The following is a 16660-nucleotide window of genomic DNA, read 5'->3' as shown; positions in this document are numbered from 1 at the left end:
CATGTCAAAGAAAAACCCAGAGTCCCCTTATACCCAGTTGTCGCACCAACTTGTAATTTGAAAATGATCCAGTGTTGTGATGTCACTGTGTTGTCTAAGCTACACTGAGGAAGCATTACACAGAAGGGCCATGAATGTGAAAACAAGTTATAAGCCACGGGCCACCAAAAGTTACTACTCCTATAACTCGCCAGTTCTTTTACAAATGGACAAATCAATTTATACGCTCATGTGTGTTTGGCGAAAGCATCCCGGATACCCTTTCATTCATTATGTGGGTTTGGGACATGCCAATTCTTGTTTCCCAGAGCAGCAGAAACCTAACTGAACCCTGTATTCTGTTACACTGGTTCCCACAGGGCTGGGCTGGCTCAATAATGCTGAGCTCCTTCTGGAAGAACAGAATAGACTTCCTGCCATTTGGACGGTGAAACATAGTAATCCACCAGGGAATAAAGGTCAATGTTGCACTTTTGGTCATTACTGAATCATTTGAGATGATCTGTGGTGAGGATGAGAGGAAAATCGAAGGCTGAGAGAACACTGCAAATGGCCTGACCTCAGACCAATTTTCATCTCCATCTGTCTAATAGACATGTGGATAAAAGCCCCCCCCCCCCCCCCCCCCCCCCCCCCCCGGGCCACTAGGCTGTTTCCAAATCCGCAGCACAAGCCAGGAACCAGTTAAACAATACATTAATACAGGGAAATAACCTCCTAAGCCCCAGACTGACACTCACTCAGGTTTTAGGCCATCGGCTAAAGTTTGGAACACAATTTTCCAGTCTGCAAGCGGCAATATAAAGTAGAAATCTTAACGAATACAGAGAATCCTCTGCAGTGCAGGGGCATGTGCCAAAATCTCCTTGTTTGTACATGCAAATATATGCATACTTACACCTCCACCCCCACCAAAAGACATCCACGCGAATTCTATTACATCTGCGAGCACACACACAAAGAGGAACAGCAGCAGTCCCAGAAACAGCATGCTGCTATGAAATAAATCTTTTTGTTCCAAGTGTCCAATTAATGCTACTTAATCATTACTAAGGCATTGCAATCTTTAAATACAAAATATTCCTGGGAACCCAGAGCCTAATTATGATTTAAGCCATGGAATAAACGTTAATATCCTGACTTTATACTAATACCACCACCCCCCTTCACTGGTTTGGCGGAGCTACTTTTTTAAGGTAATGTTGCACCATATATAAGTTTAGGCCCCCACAGTGTATCAATGTCAAACAACATCGTGTCAAGCTAAGATTCAATTCAGGTAAGTGCCACTGCCAAATTTTCTTGTTCCCAGACGGGCTTTAAGATTATTTTATTGCTTAAAATTTAATTTGTTCCAACTCGTGTCTCCATGACAACGTTGGCTAACCCTGCAAATCATTTGGGTAATTGGATATCTTATCTTTCTATTGCTCTCAAATCGAATGATTCTGCTAGAATTGTAACAGCCAATCAAATTTACAGTCCTCCTGAGTAATAGACTTGGAAAAGTAGCCACATTCATCTCCTCTTTACAGCCATATTAACCACTACGCGACAAACAGTAGAATCTGGTCTTCAAACTATACTCCAAATTATAAATGGTGTCAATACCAATATTCTCACAGTGCAAAGTCTACTCAAAAGCTCCTTCCCTTTTATACTGTTTTAATTTGAGAAGCAACAATTTGGGATTCATTCCACACAAACCCTGAGCAATTTCAGCACTTAGAAGGAAACTGACAAGAGTAATTCCACAAGCTAATCAAAACAAATAAAAAGAAAAATCACAGCTTTTTGGAGGTATCTGACCTTGTGACAAAATAATGACCAAAACAATGCCTACACAAGACTGAATCAGTGCACAGACACTGATCTGTCTCTGGGCTCTATATGGGTAAGCCATATTTGATGCATTAGTCAAGAAATAAGAATGAATGTAGAATTCAACTACTAGCTCAAAAATCACTGTACCCTTAGAGAAAACCATGCATGTACTCAAAATGTGACACCTTTCCATACTTCGTTTAATGTATGAGTATCGTCTCATCTTGGGTAAGTCAATTACGGAATACAGATTTCTTAGGACACGCAAAGGTCAGCAATTCCCCTCTTGAGTTAGTGGTATGCTTCTGGCCTTTGGTCAGCTAAAAAGTACAGAAGTTGGATACATTTCAGTGATCCAATTCCAATCTTCTGGGTAGCCGTACAAGGAGACTGATTCTGCGGAGGTGGGGAGCTCATGGCCTGGGCACTGTAAAAGAGTCAGGCAGAACCCAGGCCAACTGGCAGGCTGAATGGGTTGTGGAGAACCTTGTGCTTCCCCTGCAGATACTCAGGACTTCAGGACTGCCTCTCAAGCTCAGCACAAAGAGACCGCAATGTGGGGCTTCTCAGCAAGCAGATGGCAGCAGGCGGTCGAGCCTTGAATTAAGTGTGAGAGCAGGCACTGGCACAACGCGAACACAATTTCAGCTGTGCCCTCCTCTATCTCAGACACTTAACGATGACGTCCAAGAAGTATCTACTGCATCGTGCTCGGCAGTAAGAGCCAACAGCCTAATCTTCCAGTGTGTCTAATCCCAATGGCCCTGCTTTCTCCCCTGTGTGTGTTTGTGTTTCCTCCTTCCCCAAATACTAGCACATAAGTAGCAGCTATGAATATAACAGTCCACAAAAATCTCAAGCCCATGGAATCTGGGGAGAAATAACACAAGTATCTACTCAAGCTAAAAGGAAACGGGTCTGGTATGTACACCTCACCAAGGCTGGTGACTTTTTCCTTCTTGAACCCAGTAACAACTTGGTCTGGTAATTCTGACCTCCCTTTTTTTCAGGACAACAAATTAAGAGCTTGACTTTGCACATTACATTTAAAAAATGAAACACACTTATCCTTTTTTGGGGGGGGGTCAAAACTCACTTCCACAAAATGAACCAAATCTTCTGTTCCTCTCCATCCCGTTAAATGAAAAAAACTCTACATAACTATATTCTCACTGGTGGTTGCATTAAATACTTAAAAGACTGTTGCCTTGCAAGAGCACATTTTGTTGCTTGGCCTAAATAAGGCATTTTAATTTCTCTAGACTCCTTAGACAACAGAGGCTACCAACGGGGACTTAAAAAAAAAAAGTTTCCTTTTGAGCCTAAAGATAAATTCTTCTGATCTTAGAAGGAAACAAATAAAATCCTTTGTAACTGAGGGGAAATAATAAGAAGTGAATAATTCAGATGTAGGGAGGAAGGAAGCTGTTGGGCTTTGGAAAAATAAGATGGGAACATAGTGTCAAATTCCAACAATGGGTATAGTTTCAAAGGGACCAATAATATATTTAGACAATCAATTTCAAAAACAGGCGTCCTTCCCTCAGAGTGCCTCAGGCAACAATGTAACCACTCCTGGGTGAGAAACTCACTCACTCCCCATAACTACCCTATAGGTGCTGTTGCCATCCCCTACCCCACCAGCCTGTCTCCTCTTTTGTAAGTAGGAATAATTAATAACCGCACAAAAGGAGGCTGGAAGGACTCACACACAACTCCTAGGGCACACGGGCACTCAATGGATGGGAGCCGTGACTGCTCACTCTGATGTCCCAAATCAGCTGACCCTACAATAATCGGCCCAAGATGCTGACTTTTGAAATCTTAAGTGCTGAAAAAGACAACTGGGACCCGAGCAGGCACCTGTGGCTACAGGCCGCTCAAAGACTGGATACCCTTCCTCCATCCCAGGGGGCCGACCTTTCTTCTCTCCATTCCAGACCAAGATGCAGATCAACGTTAAGACCTCCTTTCCTAAACCGAACTCGACCTTTTTATTTTCACTCACTAATCCATAGAAGCCTTTCAAATGGCACAAATAAAGGCGGCTGCATTTTGTTCTCTAAATCAATTTTCTCCCCAGCCATCAACTAGATGTTCCCGCACAGAGAAAGAACAGCTCTTCCCTTCTAATTCAAAAATCCATACTGCCATTGCCCTTGCAAACTGCTAAACAAGCAGTATCGGCAAGTCACTTGTGTTCTGTAATATATTTACTGCAAATCCCAACGGCTAGCCTCCTAATGCAGTTTTCTATTGTGTCTGTGCGTGTCAATACACTGGCCGGTCACCTTACTTGTAAGAGGCTCTGAGCGGCTGTTTGCTCAATTGGGCATCAAGAGGGCACCTAGAAGAGACAAAGGCTGTGCTCCTGGAGGGCCCAACTTTGGGGAGCCTCCTCCTTGCACTGAGGTCCTCAAAGAGGTTTTGTTTTCTGGCACTTCACATCCCTGTACCACCCACGGCTTCTGAGGCCAACTTAAACTCCCTAATGGGACAGTTTCCAGCCACACAAAGTTCAAGATCAGAAGTCCTTTAGCACAGTCATTTCCCAGCTTCCCACCTAACAACGCTAAAACTATTTCCCCCTACAAACATGCTGATGGCATCTTAAGGGTACATTATGAAGGACTAAAGAATAGGGGGGCTTGGGGGGAAGGGGAGTGTGGCTTTTCTGTTAAGTGCAAATCTCCACTTCCAGATGACAGCTGAAAAACACTATATATTGGTGGATCACCCTAATACAACCAGGCCAAAACACAAAGGGAAAGTCCAGGAGGAAATATTATAAAATGTTGTAAACACCTGTTGAGCTGGAATTCTTAAAATGTACTTGAAGAAAAGCCCTTCTTCATCCACCAGTCTAAAATAGGGTGAGTAGCTAAGGAAATGCCTTGCCCTCCAACAAATCCTTCCAAATTTTCTAGAATTATTCACATATCTATTGGCGGGAGGGGAGCAAAAGGTCTACCTAAGATATGTGACAGGCAGATAGCATGAAATATTACTTTATAGACTCCTGGGATCATACAAGTGGGAATAGCATGAGTGGTCACTGTGTATTTCCTTCCCCTTTTCTGTAGATTTGAAATTCTCCAGGGGCACCTTGGTGATTTATTCAGTTATGTATGCATCTGACTTCATGAGTTTGAGCCCCACATCAGGCTCTCTGCTGTCAGCACAGAGCCTGCTTTGGAACCTGTCCCCTCACTCTCTGCCCTTCCTCAGCTTGTGAGCACACTCGGATTCTCTCTCTCAAAATAAACACATACAAAGAAGGGAAATTCTCCATAATAAGATGTCCGGTGGGGCAAAGGAACCATGTAAAGGCCAAAAGTAAATCATCAAGGGGTATGATCATTATTATTAAGAAACCTGGCAACTAAGTCAAGTTAAATGCCTTTATTGTCTTTCTAATTTTTTTAAATGTTTTTATTTTTGAGAGAGAGAAAGAGAGAGAGAGCCAGCATGAGCAGGGGAGGGTCAGAGAGAGAAGGAGTCACAGAATCTGAAGACAAGCTCCAGGCTCTGAGCTGTCAGCATAGAGCCTGACGCAGGACTCACACCCATGAACCGTGAGATCATGACCTGAGCCGAAGTGGGACGCTTAACCGACTGGGCCACCCAGGTGCCCCAAGTTAAATGCCTTTAATGCATTATAAGCAACTAATCCACAACTCTATTTAGGAGCTGTGGTCATCTTGAGGAGACATGCAGTGGCTTCAGGGACAGAGATGCACACACACTCAGTCCGCACAGAAACCCAGGCCTTGGCCATAATATACTACTTCTGTTTTTGCTGTCTTCTCTTCAGTAGAACCCAAATATATCACTACAATGAAACTCCCCATTAAAAAGCTTCTGGATATTCTGACTATAAATCACTTTTCCAAAAGAAAAACAACTGAGCAAAAGTGGCTATGTGAGAACTGAAGTCCTGTAAAACATCTAGTGATATCAAACAGGTTTCATCCTTTTTTGATGTTTATTTTTGAGAAAGAGAGAGAGAGAGGGCGGGAGTGGGACAGAGAGAGAGAGAGGAAGACACAGAATCCAAAGCAGCTCCAGGCTCTGAGCTGTCAGCACAGAGCCCCACATGGGGCTCGAACTCAAGAGCCATAAGATCATGACCTAAGCAGAAGACGGACACTTAACCAACTGAGCCACCCAGGCACCCCAAACAGATTTCATTCTGAATTTCAGCATTAGGACCCAGCCTGGATTCCACAGATTTACTGAAGGAACGTAAGAAAAGTTGTTGGTCAAAAAGCTATCTTGTGTATAAAAACGTGTGGGCTTGTTTTTGCCAAGCAACTTCTACCTGATTTTCAGACAGGTTCAGGATCTGCAGTTATTACCCTCCGTAGGAAGTACGTTAAACACTACCTAACAAGTGCCCCCTTGGTCTAACCCAGTGGGAAGGGTAAGGAGGGAAGTCTCGAATGCAAGCTTCAAGCAGTCTGCAGCCTAGTTGGGAGTAACAAAAGATACACATGAAAAAAACATGACTATAGAACTTGGAGCAAAAATCAGTGGTGTGACAGGCCGCTGTTGGAGCTGTCGTGGAAGGCCTTGAAGTATACATGAGTGTTGTTCTTTGAACTGGACCTTGAACTGAAGGATATTGAGGAAGGCCATGTGAAGCTTCGCAAAAAGGCCTGGATTTTTTTTATAAAGAAAACAAAGAAAGACACAACACATTTTTAGGCACGAAGAGGAGACCGACTGGCTGGAATAAAAGACTTGTTAAGAGGAGGACAAAGGTGACCCCGTAAGACAGTGATTGGGGGAGACACACAAGGCTATGAATGATGAGCAAAGAGGCCACTACTGGAGTGAGAAGTCAAAATCAGGAAGAACAGACATACCAAGCTACCCAGAGACCCTAAAGGGGTTTTGCTTTCACTACTTTAAAGATGCTCCCATTCCAGGGTGTGACCATGTGGACGTAAGGTGGCGGTCTCTCAGGTAGAGAGTGTGTACCCCAGGGGCACACAGGACATGCCAATGGGGTGCATGGTGTATAGAGGATGTAAGAACTTGTCTTTGAACCCCTCTGCTTAAAATTTCCACTTATTACACCATGAGAGACTCTTGAATACTGAGAACAAACTGAGAGCTGATGGGAGAGGGGGAGAGGAGATGGGAGATGATGGGCATGGAGGAGGGCACTAGTGGGGATGAACACTGGGTGTTATATGGAAAACAACTTGACAATAAAAGAAAAAAATTTCCACTTATTACAAATGTATATGATATATTAGGTACATAATGTATTTATAACTTATAAATTTATAAGTACAAGTCTGATGATATATTTCCAAGCTTTTTACGAACACGTTGCACAAAATACCACAGGCTAATTATCCAGTTAGACCAATAATGGCACTAATACCAAACCCAGTCCCGGGCTGCATGTATTTCCGCAGTTGCACAAATTATATGATTTGAACGTGCAAAACTCAAACACAGTTTACATTCTCAAAAACTGATTCCACTTCATAAAGTGAATAATGAAAATCTAATGAATATCAGTACACAGGAAATAGCTGTACACACAACGCTCCCCATCTGGCGTGTGCAGTGATACGCACACCACACTTAACCGTTTCTTTATCAGGCAGATGAAAAATCAATTCAATGATGGAATCCTGTTTTTCCTCCCAATCCTTTCCTTATACCCAGAATGGCCTCCACCCTACTGTTTTTTGGCTAATGTTCCATGGCCAAAGAACATCTAAGAAGCAAATAATACTTCTAGAAAGACTAAGATTTGTTAGTTACACCTCGTGTGAGAACATGTGGGGGAAGGGCATAAACACTGTGCTCCGAGTTGCTTTCATGCTGCTTCAAAGCAGGCAAACAGAATTAAACTCAGTAATGATTAAAAACTGAAATGTGAGGGGAGCCTGGGTGGCTCAGTCGATTAAACGTCCACTCTTGACTTCAGCTCAGGTCATGATCTCACAGTTTATGACATGGAGGCCCGAATCGGGCTCTCCACTGACAGTGCGGAGCCTGCTTGGGCTTCTCTCTCTCTCCCTCCCTTTCTGCCCTTCTTCTGCTCATGCCTGGTGCGCTCTCTCTCTCTCTCTCTCTCAAAACAAACAAACTTAAAAGAACCTGAAATGTGAAATAATGAAACACAGGTTTGTGCAAATTCACAGGTTATACAATAACACTTTATGTCAACATTTCTTGGAGTTTCATAAAACGCATAGCAAGTGGGTGGTCTATAAACCAAACAATTCTGTGAACATCAAAATTTTGCAAACAATTTTAGAAACCACTTTTTGTTAAGCCAAGTGAATAACAACAAATGAATATCTTAATTTATGTTAAAAATTTCAGTGTAAATTTTTTTCATTTTTCAGTTCAAGTTATGCCTCAGAAAATTAGACAATCTCTCCCACTTGAGTGCCCACACCCATACACCTACACCTACACACACACACACACACACACACACACACACACACACACAAATGCTATAACTCAAAACATCAAACCACAGTCACAGAACAATACTATGGTGCATTTCTTATTACAAAACTCACCAATCCCGTTGGTGAGGACTGTTTTCAATCTATAAATGCCTACTTTTGTCAAATGAGCCACCTTATGAAACAACTGCCTAAAATTTAATTTAAAATAATCACACCAAATATTCAGCATTAAAGGTACTAAAACTCTGAAAGACCTCAATTTTCCAAAATCTGAAGTAACAGTAAGCAACAGAGATGGGGGTGGTAGGAACAATCCAGCCAATCCAAACCTATGAGAAGCCCAGTCAGTTTCTTAGTTTCCTCCCATTTAATCCACTCCTGAAGAGTGGATTTAATATATTTAATAGCAGAAGAGCAAAGACTCAAAATCTATGGAAACCTAAAATGGTTCCATGAGCCAAAAACTGAATATATCATTAAACTACCATACAAGAAGATTTACTTAAATATTTGCTAAAGGAAAAGATTCTGTGTTTCTTAATAAACACTATTTGGAGGAACATCTTAAGCCCTCTGGCCAAAGTCTCTCCTCCATGGACACACACAGAGCACTGGGTTTCGAACACTTGTTGAGGGTGAGGTCGGGAGGGATGACTCTTCTCTCCTAAGAAGAGCTGTAATTGAGAACCTGTCTAGTCTAGCCTCATTTATAGATAGGGAAATGGAGACCCAGGTAACTAGTCAATGACTCACCCAATCACTAATCAAAGTCTCCTAAATGAACTGTATTTTACACCAAGGGCCACCCTAAATAAAGATTACATATTTTGTTCCTCACAGAGTTTGTTTCTGGGTTGTTGTTGTAGATTTTGGGGGGGGGGGGAACAGAGAGAAAGAAGGGGAGGAAGAGAGAGAGACAGACAGACAGACACTTCAACAGGCTATAGACCCAGCACAGAGCCCGATGCAGGGCTCCGAGAAATCATGACCTGAGCTGAAATCGAGTGGGACACTTAACCACTGAAGTACCCAGGCACCCCTGGTTCCTCATAGTTTTTTGGCATTAATTTTGAATTTTATAAATATTTTTTATCTTAATGAATAGGTTTTTTGACCCCTCCCTTAAATTCTGTGCCCAAAGTAAGTGCATCCCTCACCTCACCCTCATCCAGGCTCTGGACAGAAATCTTGAACTAGCAACTATTGAAGGGGTCGGGTAGAGTGACAGAAAGTAGGAAGGAATCACCCTGCTTCCTGATAAAAACCAAAGGCTAATCTTGTGCCTCAAAAAGTGGGTTCTAACTACACAGGGAGCTTTCTCTCTTTTAACTGATGCTTATCAAGGACAAGCCTGGCTAATGAAGTGAAGGTGGCGACCACTCCAGTTTGAGGGCAGCGGCTCCCTTTGTATCACAAGGTTACCTAACACCTGGTGGAGCGTAACTCTGAGTACAAGCACTCCAGCTAGTCTTTTCCCATTCGGAGACGTGGACTTAGGGGAAAAAAAATCTCAAAGTGAGAAACAGTAAAAGAAAACACACATGGTTAAAAAGCAGGAAGAAAGGTAAGACTTGCAGACCAATAGTAGGAGTCACATCTAAGGGATTAACTCACAGGTGAACCCTTAACAAGTCCACCTAAGCCCTTTTAAAACACTACCAGAGAACAATTTATTTTTTAAGAGAAACTTTAAAGCACACATCAAAACGGTGAAAGCACTTTCACTCCAAAATTTACGTGGTCTGAGACACCGCGCTGGCTGGAACCTCACATGGAGCTTGGTTAGGCTCTCATCTCTTTCTCCCCTCCTTCCCCACCCCACAACCAGCACTGCAGAATACCTCTTTCCTTCCAGAGCTAGTCCTTTCATTTATTTTTAAATTCTTGGCCGCCCTGGAGAGCCCTGAGTGCTCACTCTGCCCGCTCTTCAGAAGAAGAGAGGCACAGAGAGATAAAGTGACTGATCACACTCGCTGGCCGTATGCTCAGCCTCAACCAGGAGTCCTGACAACAGTTTCAAATTTTCTTTTGTTCTTAGACATATTTTAACCTGCAGATAGTATTGCTCGGTTGGCTGCAACTTTCTACTGACCCATGCCTGTGACCTCCACAGACCAGTCGGGACTGGATTTTCATGAACTCTTAGAACACGCAACGAGGCCAGATGGGATTGTGTATCATGACGTTGTCAGCAAAAAGAGCGAGAGAAAGGAGAGACACACAGCCAGGCAAACCTGGTCACCCCACAGGCCCAAGGGTGATTCCATTCCCGGCCTCAAACTCCAATGGCAACGGGGTGGGTAAAGGAATGAAATTCTAGGGACAAGGGGACCCAAACTCCAGCTTCAACAGAAACTTGGGCTTCACAAATCCCAGACTCTGAACACACTCCCAGAGCTGCAGGCAGAGCAGAACACCTACCCAAACTACCTCACAGGATGGGGCTAATCACTTTCCAAAACTGTTAAGTACCATACAAACTCACACGACTAAATTGGCAGGCTGAAAAGATATACAAGTGGAATAAACAAGGCTTATGTATGTATTTACAGTGCATCTTGTTCCAAAACTATCAAATGAAGTAGTACCACATACCACATGACAAAAAAACAAAACTTTAAAGATCACATCACCAAACACTCACTAGGCACAGTCCTCGAAACAACTAGACTCACATAACCTATTTTCTAACATAACCCAACACTTGGTGGTGTCAGAATTGCCTCAATGTTTCGTGAGATGTCTTCTCCACCTCTCCTGTATAAATATACCTAAAATTTACGATCTACCTGGAGAGAGACGGACAGGCAAAGATCTATATAAGACTCAAAGGGAAAAAAATGGTCTTAGCAGTACAATAAAAACTTTAAGTACCCATTACTATCCCTAGTCTGCTGACTTTTCAGTAACCAGCCACAAATGGGAGCAGAGAAAGTAAGGGGAAGGCTTATCAGGAAGTGTTGACACAACATAAACATGGACTGTGGGCACAAAACCAAGTAAGGAAACCACAATTATACCATTCTCGATTTGGACACACTTCCACTTTAAAACTTCCAGGCGGAAAAGTCGGCGGTGAGATTTGACACTGAAATCTCTACAACTCACTTCATCTACAAACCTGCTGAAAGGTGGGAAGAGAGCATGGTAGTCACACTGCAGACAAATCTTAACAACATTAAAGCTCTCTCACAGAAAGTTTCCCCATCGCTGCATTTTTTTCAGTAACAAAGATGTTGTCAGAAATGACAATTTTTTGTGTCCCCTGATGATGCCTTGCTAGCATTTGGTTATAAGCCATAAAGCAGGACTAATTTCAGCCTGTCAGGAGTCTCGCTAATGCCCAGTTTCCCCCCAGAGAGAATTCCTGTCAAATCTAATGAGAGCTCCAAAGGCTCTCTACAATATAATGAGCACTTAGGCCATGCTGGTGATCAGGCGGCAAAAAGCATCAATTTGAGCCTGGCTACACCCTGGGGGCCAGACGTCACCAGTTTTAATAAGAATTATGATTACTAGCTGCACCAAATGCCTCCTCAGAACTTATTATTAATGTGTGACATTCAGAAGGATGTTTTTCAAATGTAAGGCCACTTTAAACTGAATTATAGCACTGCTTTGCACACCACTCTAGTTAAGGGTCTGTCAGCATTTACAGTATAAACTAAATTTCAGGGGACTTAATACCCTACTATGAAGAACATGGCATCTCTCAGCTTTTCACATTTTTCAAATTACTGAGCCAATTACACATAGCATATTATTAATACATACTGGTTCAGGGATGGACAATATATACCCACAAATGCCCAATGGAGTATAGAAACCCATTAGAAACAGATTTTCACACCATGGGGCTCCTGACCCTCTTCGCCCCTTCTTTCTTTTTCCTATTTGATAAAGAAGAGGTCACATAACCTACAGAAACCCAGAAGAATTATACACCTCCTTTTACCTCCCCAATAAATCCTGCACCAGCATACAGCATCACACAGAGGTGGTGTTTCCTTATAAAAGAGCTGGTGAAGTTATTAAATTCTTTGAGCTCGAGTTTAAGGAAAAGCTCCGTCTCCTCTTACCCTTCTACAACATTTGTTAGCAAAATATACGCCTTTAGGGTAACTTTAAAAAAAAAGTGGGAGGTTATAACTCTTCACCCAGTTTATCTGCATAATTCTTTTAAATGACCATATATCTTTTTGCCCAGTTACTATCAACAAGTTACAACTGCATCTATCAGGCACTAGCCACTGAAACACAAAAAACAAAGGCACAAGCCCAACATAATCTAGGCTACCAACTCTGCAAATCAGAATAAAAATCAGCATTTTTAAAGGCCCAATCATATTACTAATGAAAGGCCTTGAACTTAACTATCTCTTTCCAAAAAACATATCTGAGAACAGATCTAATGGACAAGACGGTAACTTAACATTATGAAATCTATGATGAATTAAAAATCAAAGAGTGCAGTTACAAAAGCAGAATTCAACTCTGAAACACACTTGCTTAATGAAAGTCTTTGAATATAAGGAAGATCTGAAGGCTGAACTAATCAATTTCTCCACTGTGCCCCAGCCGGTCAGCCATGCTCTTTAATTTAATGAAACAAGGGTTTGAGATGAAATAGCACATATACATCAAGTAAGAATTGTATTGTTGCACTTTGAAATGTGTCCAACTGTGCAACTTCATCTGATGATAATTTTTTAAGAGGCAATCGATTCCTAAAAGACTTATTGTACCAGCGTCTTGATGAAAAAGTGAATGTCAGCATATCTCCAGAATACTTACACCCTGCCATTAATGCTTTCTTTGGCAGACAATGACTACTCAATCGAGGGTCCTTTGGGCTGAGCAATCATTTAGCTTTTCTTCTCTTATGAGGTCCTTAGTGCCTTGTTCCAGCTCAATACTCTTTTTATACACCATTATAGTAGCCATAAGTGTGAATTTTATGGGAACTTGCAAACTCATAGTCATAGCTAGAGCTTTCCAGTCACTAATCTTTTCATGCTTTTAAAACTACCAGGACTGAAGCGACTCCCAACATATGCTGTGGCCATAAAAGAATGCTTTTTCACCTCCAAATCTGGATCAATTGAGAAATTTTTCAAAAAGATGTTTCCTAGTAAGCGACTAACCTTGAGGGTCATTTTTTGCAACCCCAAAGCACAAAGAGAACCCCACAGTTAGTAATATACATTTTTTAACCCAATTAGGGAACTCCCAAATATCCTTCTTTCCCCCAAAGGACCACACCGCTTTCGAAACTAGCAAAAAATACATGAGCTCTTCTGAATTCCAGAATGCTACAGGATACCCAGATCTTTCAAGAGGAGAAGAAATCTATCCAGGTAGAAAAGTCAACTCAGAGCCTCAATTTCTATCAGCCCATAAACAGGTTGGTTCACATTTCCAAAGCACCTCTCACCTAGTCATTTACAGATTCTGTAATTGTCAAAAAGCAACACTTGTTGCAAAACACGGTCACCAATCCACAGGAAGGGAAAAGGCAGACAACCAACATACAAATCCTCCCACTACTTTTAGGATAAAGCCAATTTATAGAATCATCACTGATTTCTCATTTCAACGTGAGATTTAACTAAAGCTTACCTGTTTATGCATTTCTATGTTTAATCCATAAGACATTTCATAATACTGCAAAAAGAAAAAAATATCAAGCATTGCATTAATACATGTTTTATAACATAAAGAACATGTATTTGCTAATATTATATAAAAAGGAAAAAAGGATATAATCTTTGATACCTACCATCACATAGTGCCTCTGCATTTCTGTCTTTTCACTTGCCAGTTTCTCACATTCCAATTTAAGGCTACAAAAACAAAACAGGCAACTTAATGTAAATATTATGTCACTTGTTTTAACATCTGCCTCACATATTTGCACTGCAAGTAAAAACACAGACCAATTTGGAAAACCCATAAACTAGGTAAACATCCAAAAGCTTTGTCCTTGCATTTAGTAGGAAAAAGGGATAAGGTGAACAGTACAGGGCATCCATTCAGCTACTACTCTTTTCCTTCTCACTGTATCCCTGGTCAGATGCCAAGAATGAAATATCTGTCAAAACCTCTGATCTTCCCAGAACACCAATTCTTCCTCCTGGTCATCTGTTCACGCCTAATTCCCCAAACTAGTTGACTCCTTTGGACTCCACCAAAATCTGGCCTCTGCACAATTCTCAGCCTCAGACATAGACTGTACTAGCTTTGCCAACTCAAATAGTCTCTAGGTTTGAAAACTGTACTTATAAAGTTGCTTCTACAATTGTTGGTCCGTTTAAAAACCTCTGGTTTCTAAGTCCCTGCCAAAATATGTTAAGTAGCTACTGCAATAAAGTGGTTTGAAGTCCTCCTTGCTTGGTAAACACAGAGTGGGCAGGCAGGCCTCAAGTTCCAGCGAATATGATCCTCAAGCAGACAAAAGGTCAATAATGAGAGAGCCTCTGACAAAATAAGAAAATTCACACCCAAGCTTCTGTATGCTTTTTCTCACGCAGGACAAAAATAAAAACTGGCATTACAGTTATCTCTCAGCTCTAAACAGCTGAAACTTCATAGGAACAAGGGAAGAAATGGAAAACCCACTACTGATGGGGTGCTTTTAAATCATTTTTCATTTATGAACCTCTTGAAGTAGATCTCATTAGATGAAGAGACTAACCTGAGATGTAGATAAATGAGACTCGAATCCCTCGTCCTACCCAAACCAACAAAGAATGACGCCAAAGCAGGGGAGCTTTACCCTACACATATCCACCCCCATCTTCACCAATGAGGGGCACAGCTATCCAGCCTTCCATAATGGACTTTGCTTCAGACAACCCAATCCTCTAATACGGCAAAGGCTTGGTCTTTCTAAACCTGCGCTCCAGGGCTGGGGCATCGATTGAACCAAGGTTTCAGCTCAGTTTGTTTCAAAATACATAAACGAAGTGCAAATATTGACGGTTCTCATGCAACTCCTAAGTACTCGAAAAAAAAGACTCCCCGGAACAGCAGCAACGGGCAAGAGGGAAACAATGGTAGTAGGAGGAGACTAGAGAAGAGGCGGCCCGGGAAGAACCTGGAAAGGGGGTAACTTGAATGACAGGTCTTAACTGCGACTCCACACGCCACCGCCTGGACGCAAACACTAAGTACAGCCGCCACCAGGCAGGGCGAGGAGGGGCACCGGGCTGCCCCTGGGCTACTGCTCGCTCAGCACGGCCGGACACGCACCTGTGATACTGGGCCTGTAGAAACTGGAATTCCTCTTTAATCCGGTCCAGGGACTCCGGGATGGTGAACTTGAAGGGCTGGCCTGCAGCCTGGTGCGGCGTCTGGGGGGCGACCAGTGTGGGGAACCGAGGGACCGAGGTGCGGGCAGATAGATAAAACAGTCAGAGAACGGAGAAGTGGGTGGGACGTAAACAAAAAATAAAGTTAGAAGTGGCAGGAAACGGAGCCCCGAACTCGAGTTTGCTCTGCACTTTACGGAGGGAGGAAGTGGTCCCTCGCCCAGTCTCGAGCCTTCAAAGAGATTCGCAGCTTCTTCCAGGCTCCAGGGCGGGTCGCAGTACGTGCGCCCAGGTCGCCTGGCTAGAAGGACAGGGGCTCCCGGGGAAGACCAGGCCAAATTGTCATCGAGGACACCGCTCCCTCCCCCAAGGGAGCGATAATGACCCCAGGGATCAGAGTAGAAAAACAACTCCCTAACGCTCCCAGTTCCCAGAATCGCCAGGGCCATCTCCAGGCGCGCCGGAACGGGGGCTGCATTGACATGTAAATAGGCGAGACCAGAAACAAAGAGGTGGGGGCGCCCTACCCTCCTCAGGGAGGCGAGGGGTGGGAGGTGGGGGAAGTCGCTTCGAAAAAAAACCCCCAGCCTCCCCGGGCGCCCCCACTCGCCCTGTCTAGACGTCAACTCCGAGGGAGCCCAGAGTAAAGGGGGGTAATTGAGACTTTCAGCTCACTCCCCAGCCTGAGAGGAGGAGGTCTGGGACCTACCCAGCCTTGCACCCCTAGAGGCTAGGGAGTCCTCCAGAAATGTAACAGAGACCCGTCTCCCTACCGCATGGGGAAAAGCGCCCATCCCCACCCCACCCCCTATCCCACAGCCCAGCTCCTCCAACCAGCACCCTGCCGCGCCTCACCGGGTGCCGGCTCTGCGGGAACATCGCTCTGGCGGCGGCCGCAGCTCTGTTTCCGGACAACTCAATTCTCCGCTCAATTTCCAACTTTAATCCCGCCGAGGAAAATTTAGCCGAGAAGCCAGGCAGAAACGAGGGGCGCGGGGAGCGCGCTGGCCACGCACGCAGGCGCGCTCGGCGGGACGCACCGGCCCCTCCGCGCCCAGCTGCTCCGGCTCCCGCCGCCGC

General features: G+C 43.5%; 1 protein-coding gene across 4 annotated transcripts in view; it reads right to left on the bottom strand.

Annotated features, from left to right (window-relative positions):
* TLE1 (TLE family member 1, transcriptional corepressor) overlaps positions 1-16654 on the bottom strand; it is a 90503-nt gene extending 73849 nt beyond the window's left edge. For all 4 annotated transcript variants that reach the window (XM_029920350.1, XM_029920351.1, XM_029920352.1 and 1 more), the window contains exons 1-4: positions 16436-16654; positions 15522-15622; positions 14050-14113; positions 13890-13934 (exon numbers count right to left, since the gene is read on the bottom strand). In XM_029920350.1, coding sequence (XP_029776210.1) covers positions 13890-13934; positions 14050-14113; positions 15522-15622; positions 16436-16459 — 234 coding nt within the window. In that variant the 5' untranslated portion in view covers positions 16460-16654. The remainder of the gene's footprint in view (positions 1-13889; positions 13935-14049; positions 14114-15521; positions 15623-16435) is intronic.
* Between the last annotated feature and the right edge of the window lie 6 nt (positions 16655-16660).

This window comes from Suricata suricatta, chromosome 13 (genome assembly GCF_006229205.1).
Source record: "Suricata suricatta isolate VVHF042 chromosome 13, meerkat_22Aug2017_6uvM2_HiC, whole genome shotgun sequence".
Taxonomy (NCBI): domain Eukaryota; kingdom Metazoa; phylum Chordata; class Mammalia; order Carnivora; family Herpestidae; genus Suricata; species Suricata suricatta.
Note: the sequence above shows the minus strand (reverse complement) of the source record. Positions and strands in the feature narration are given on the sequence as shown.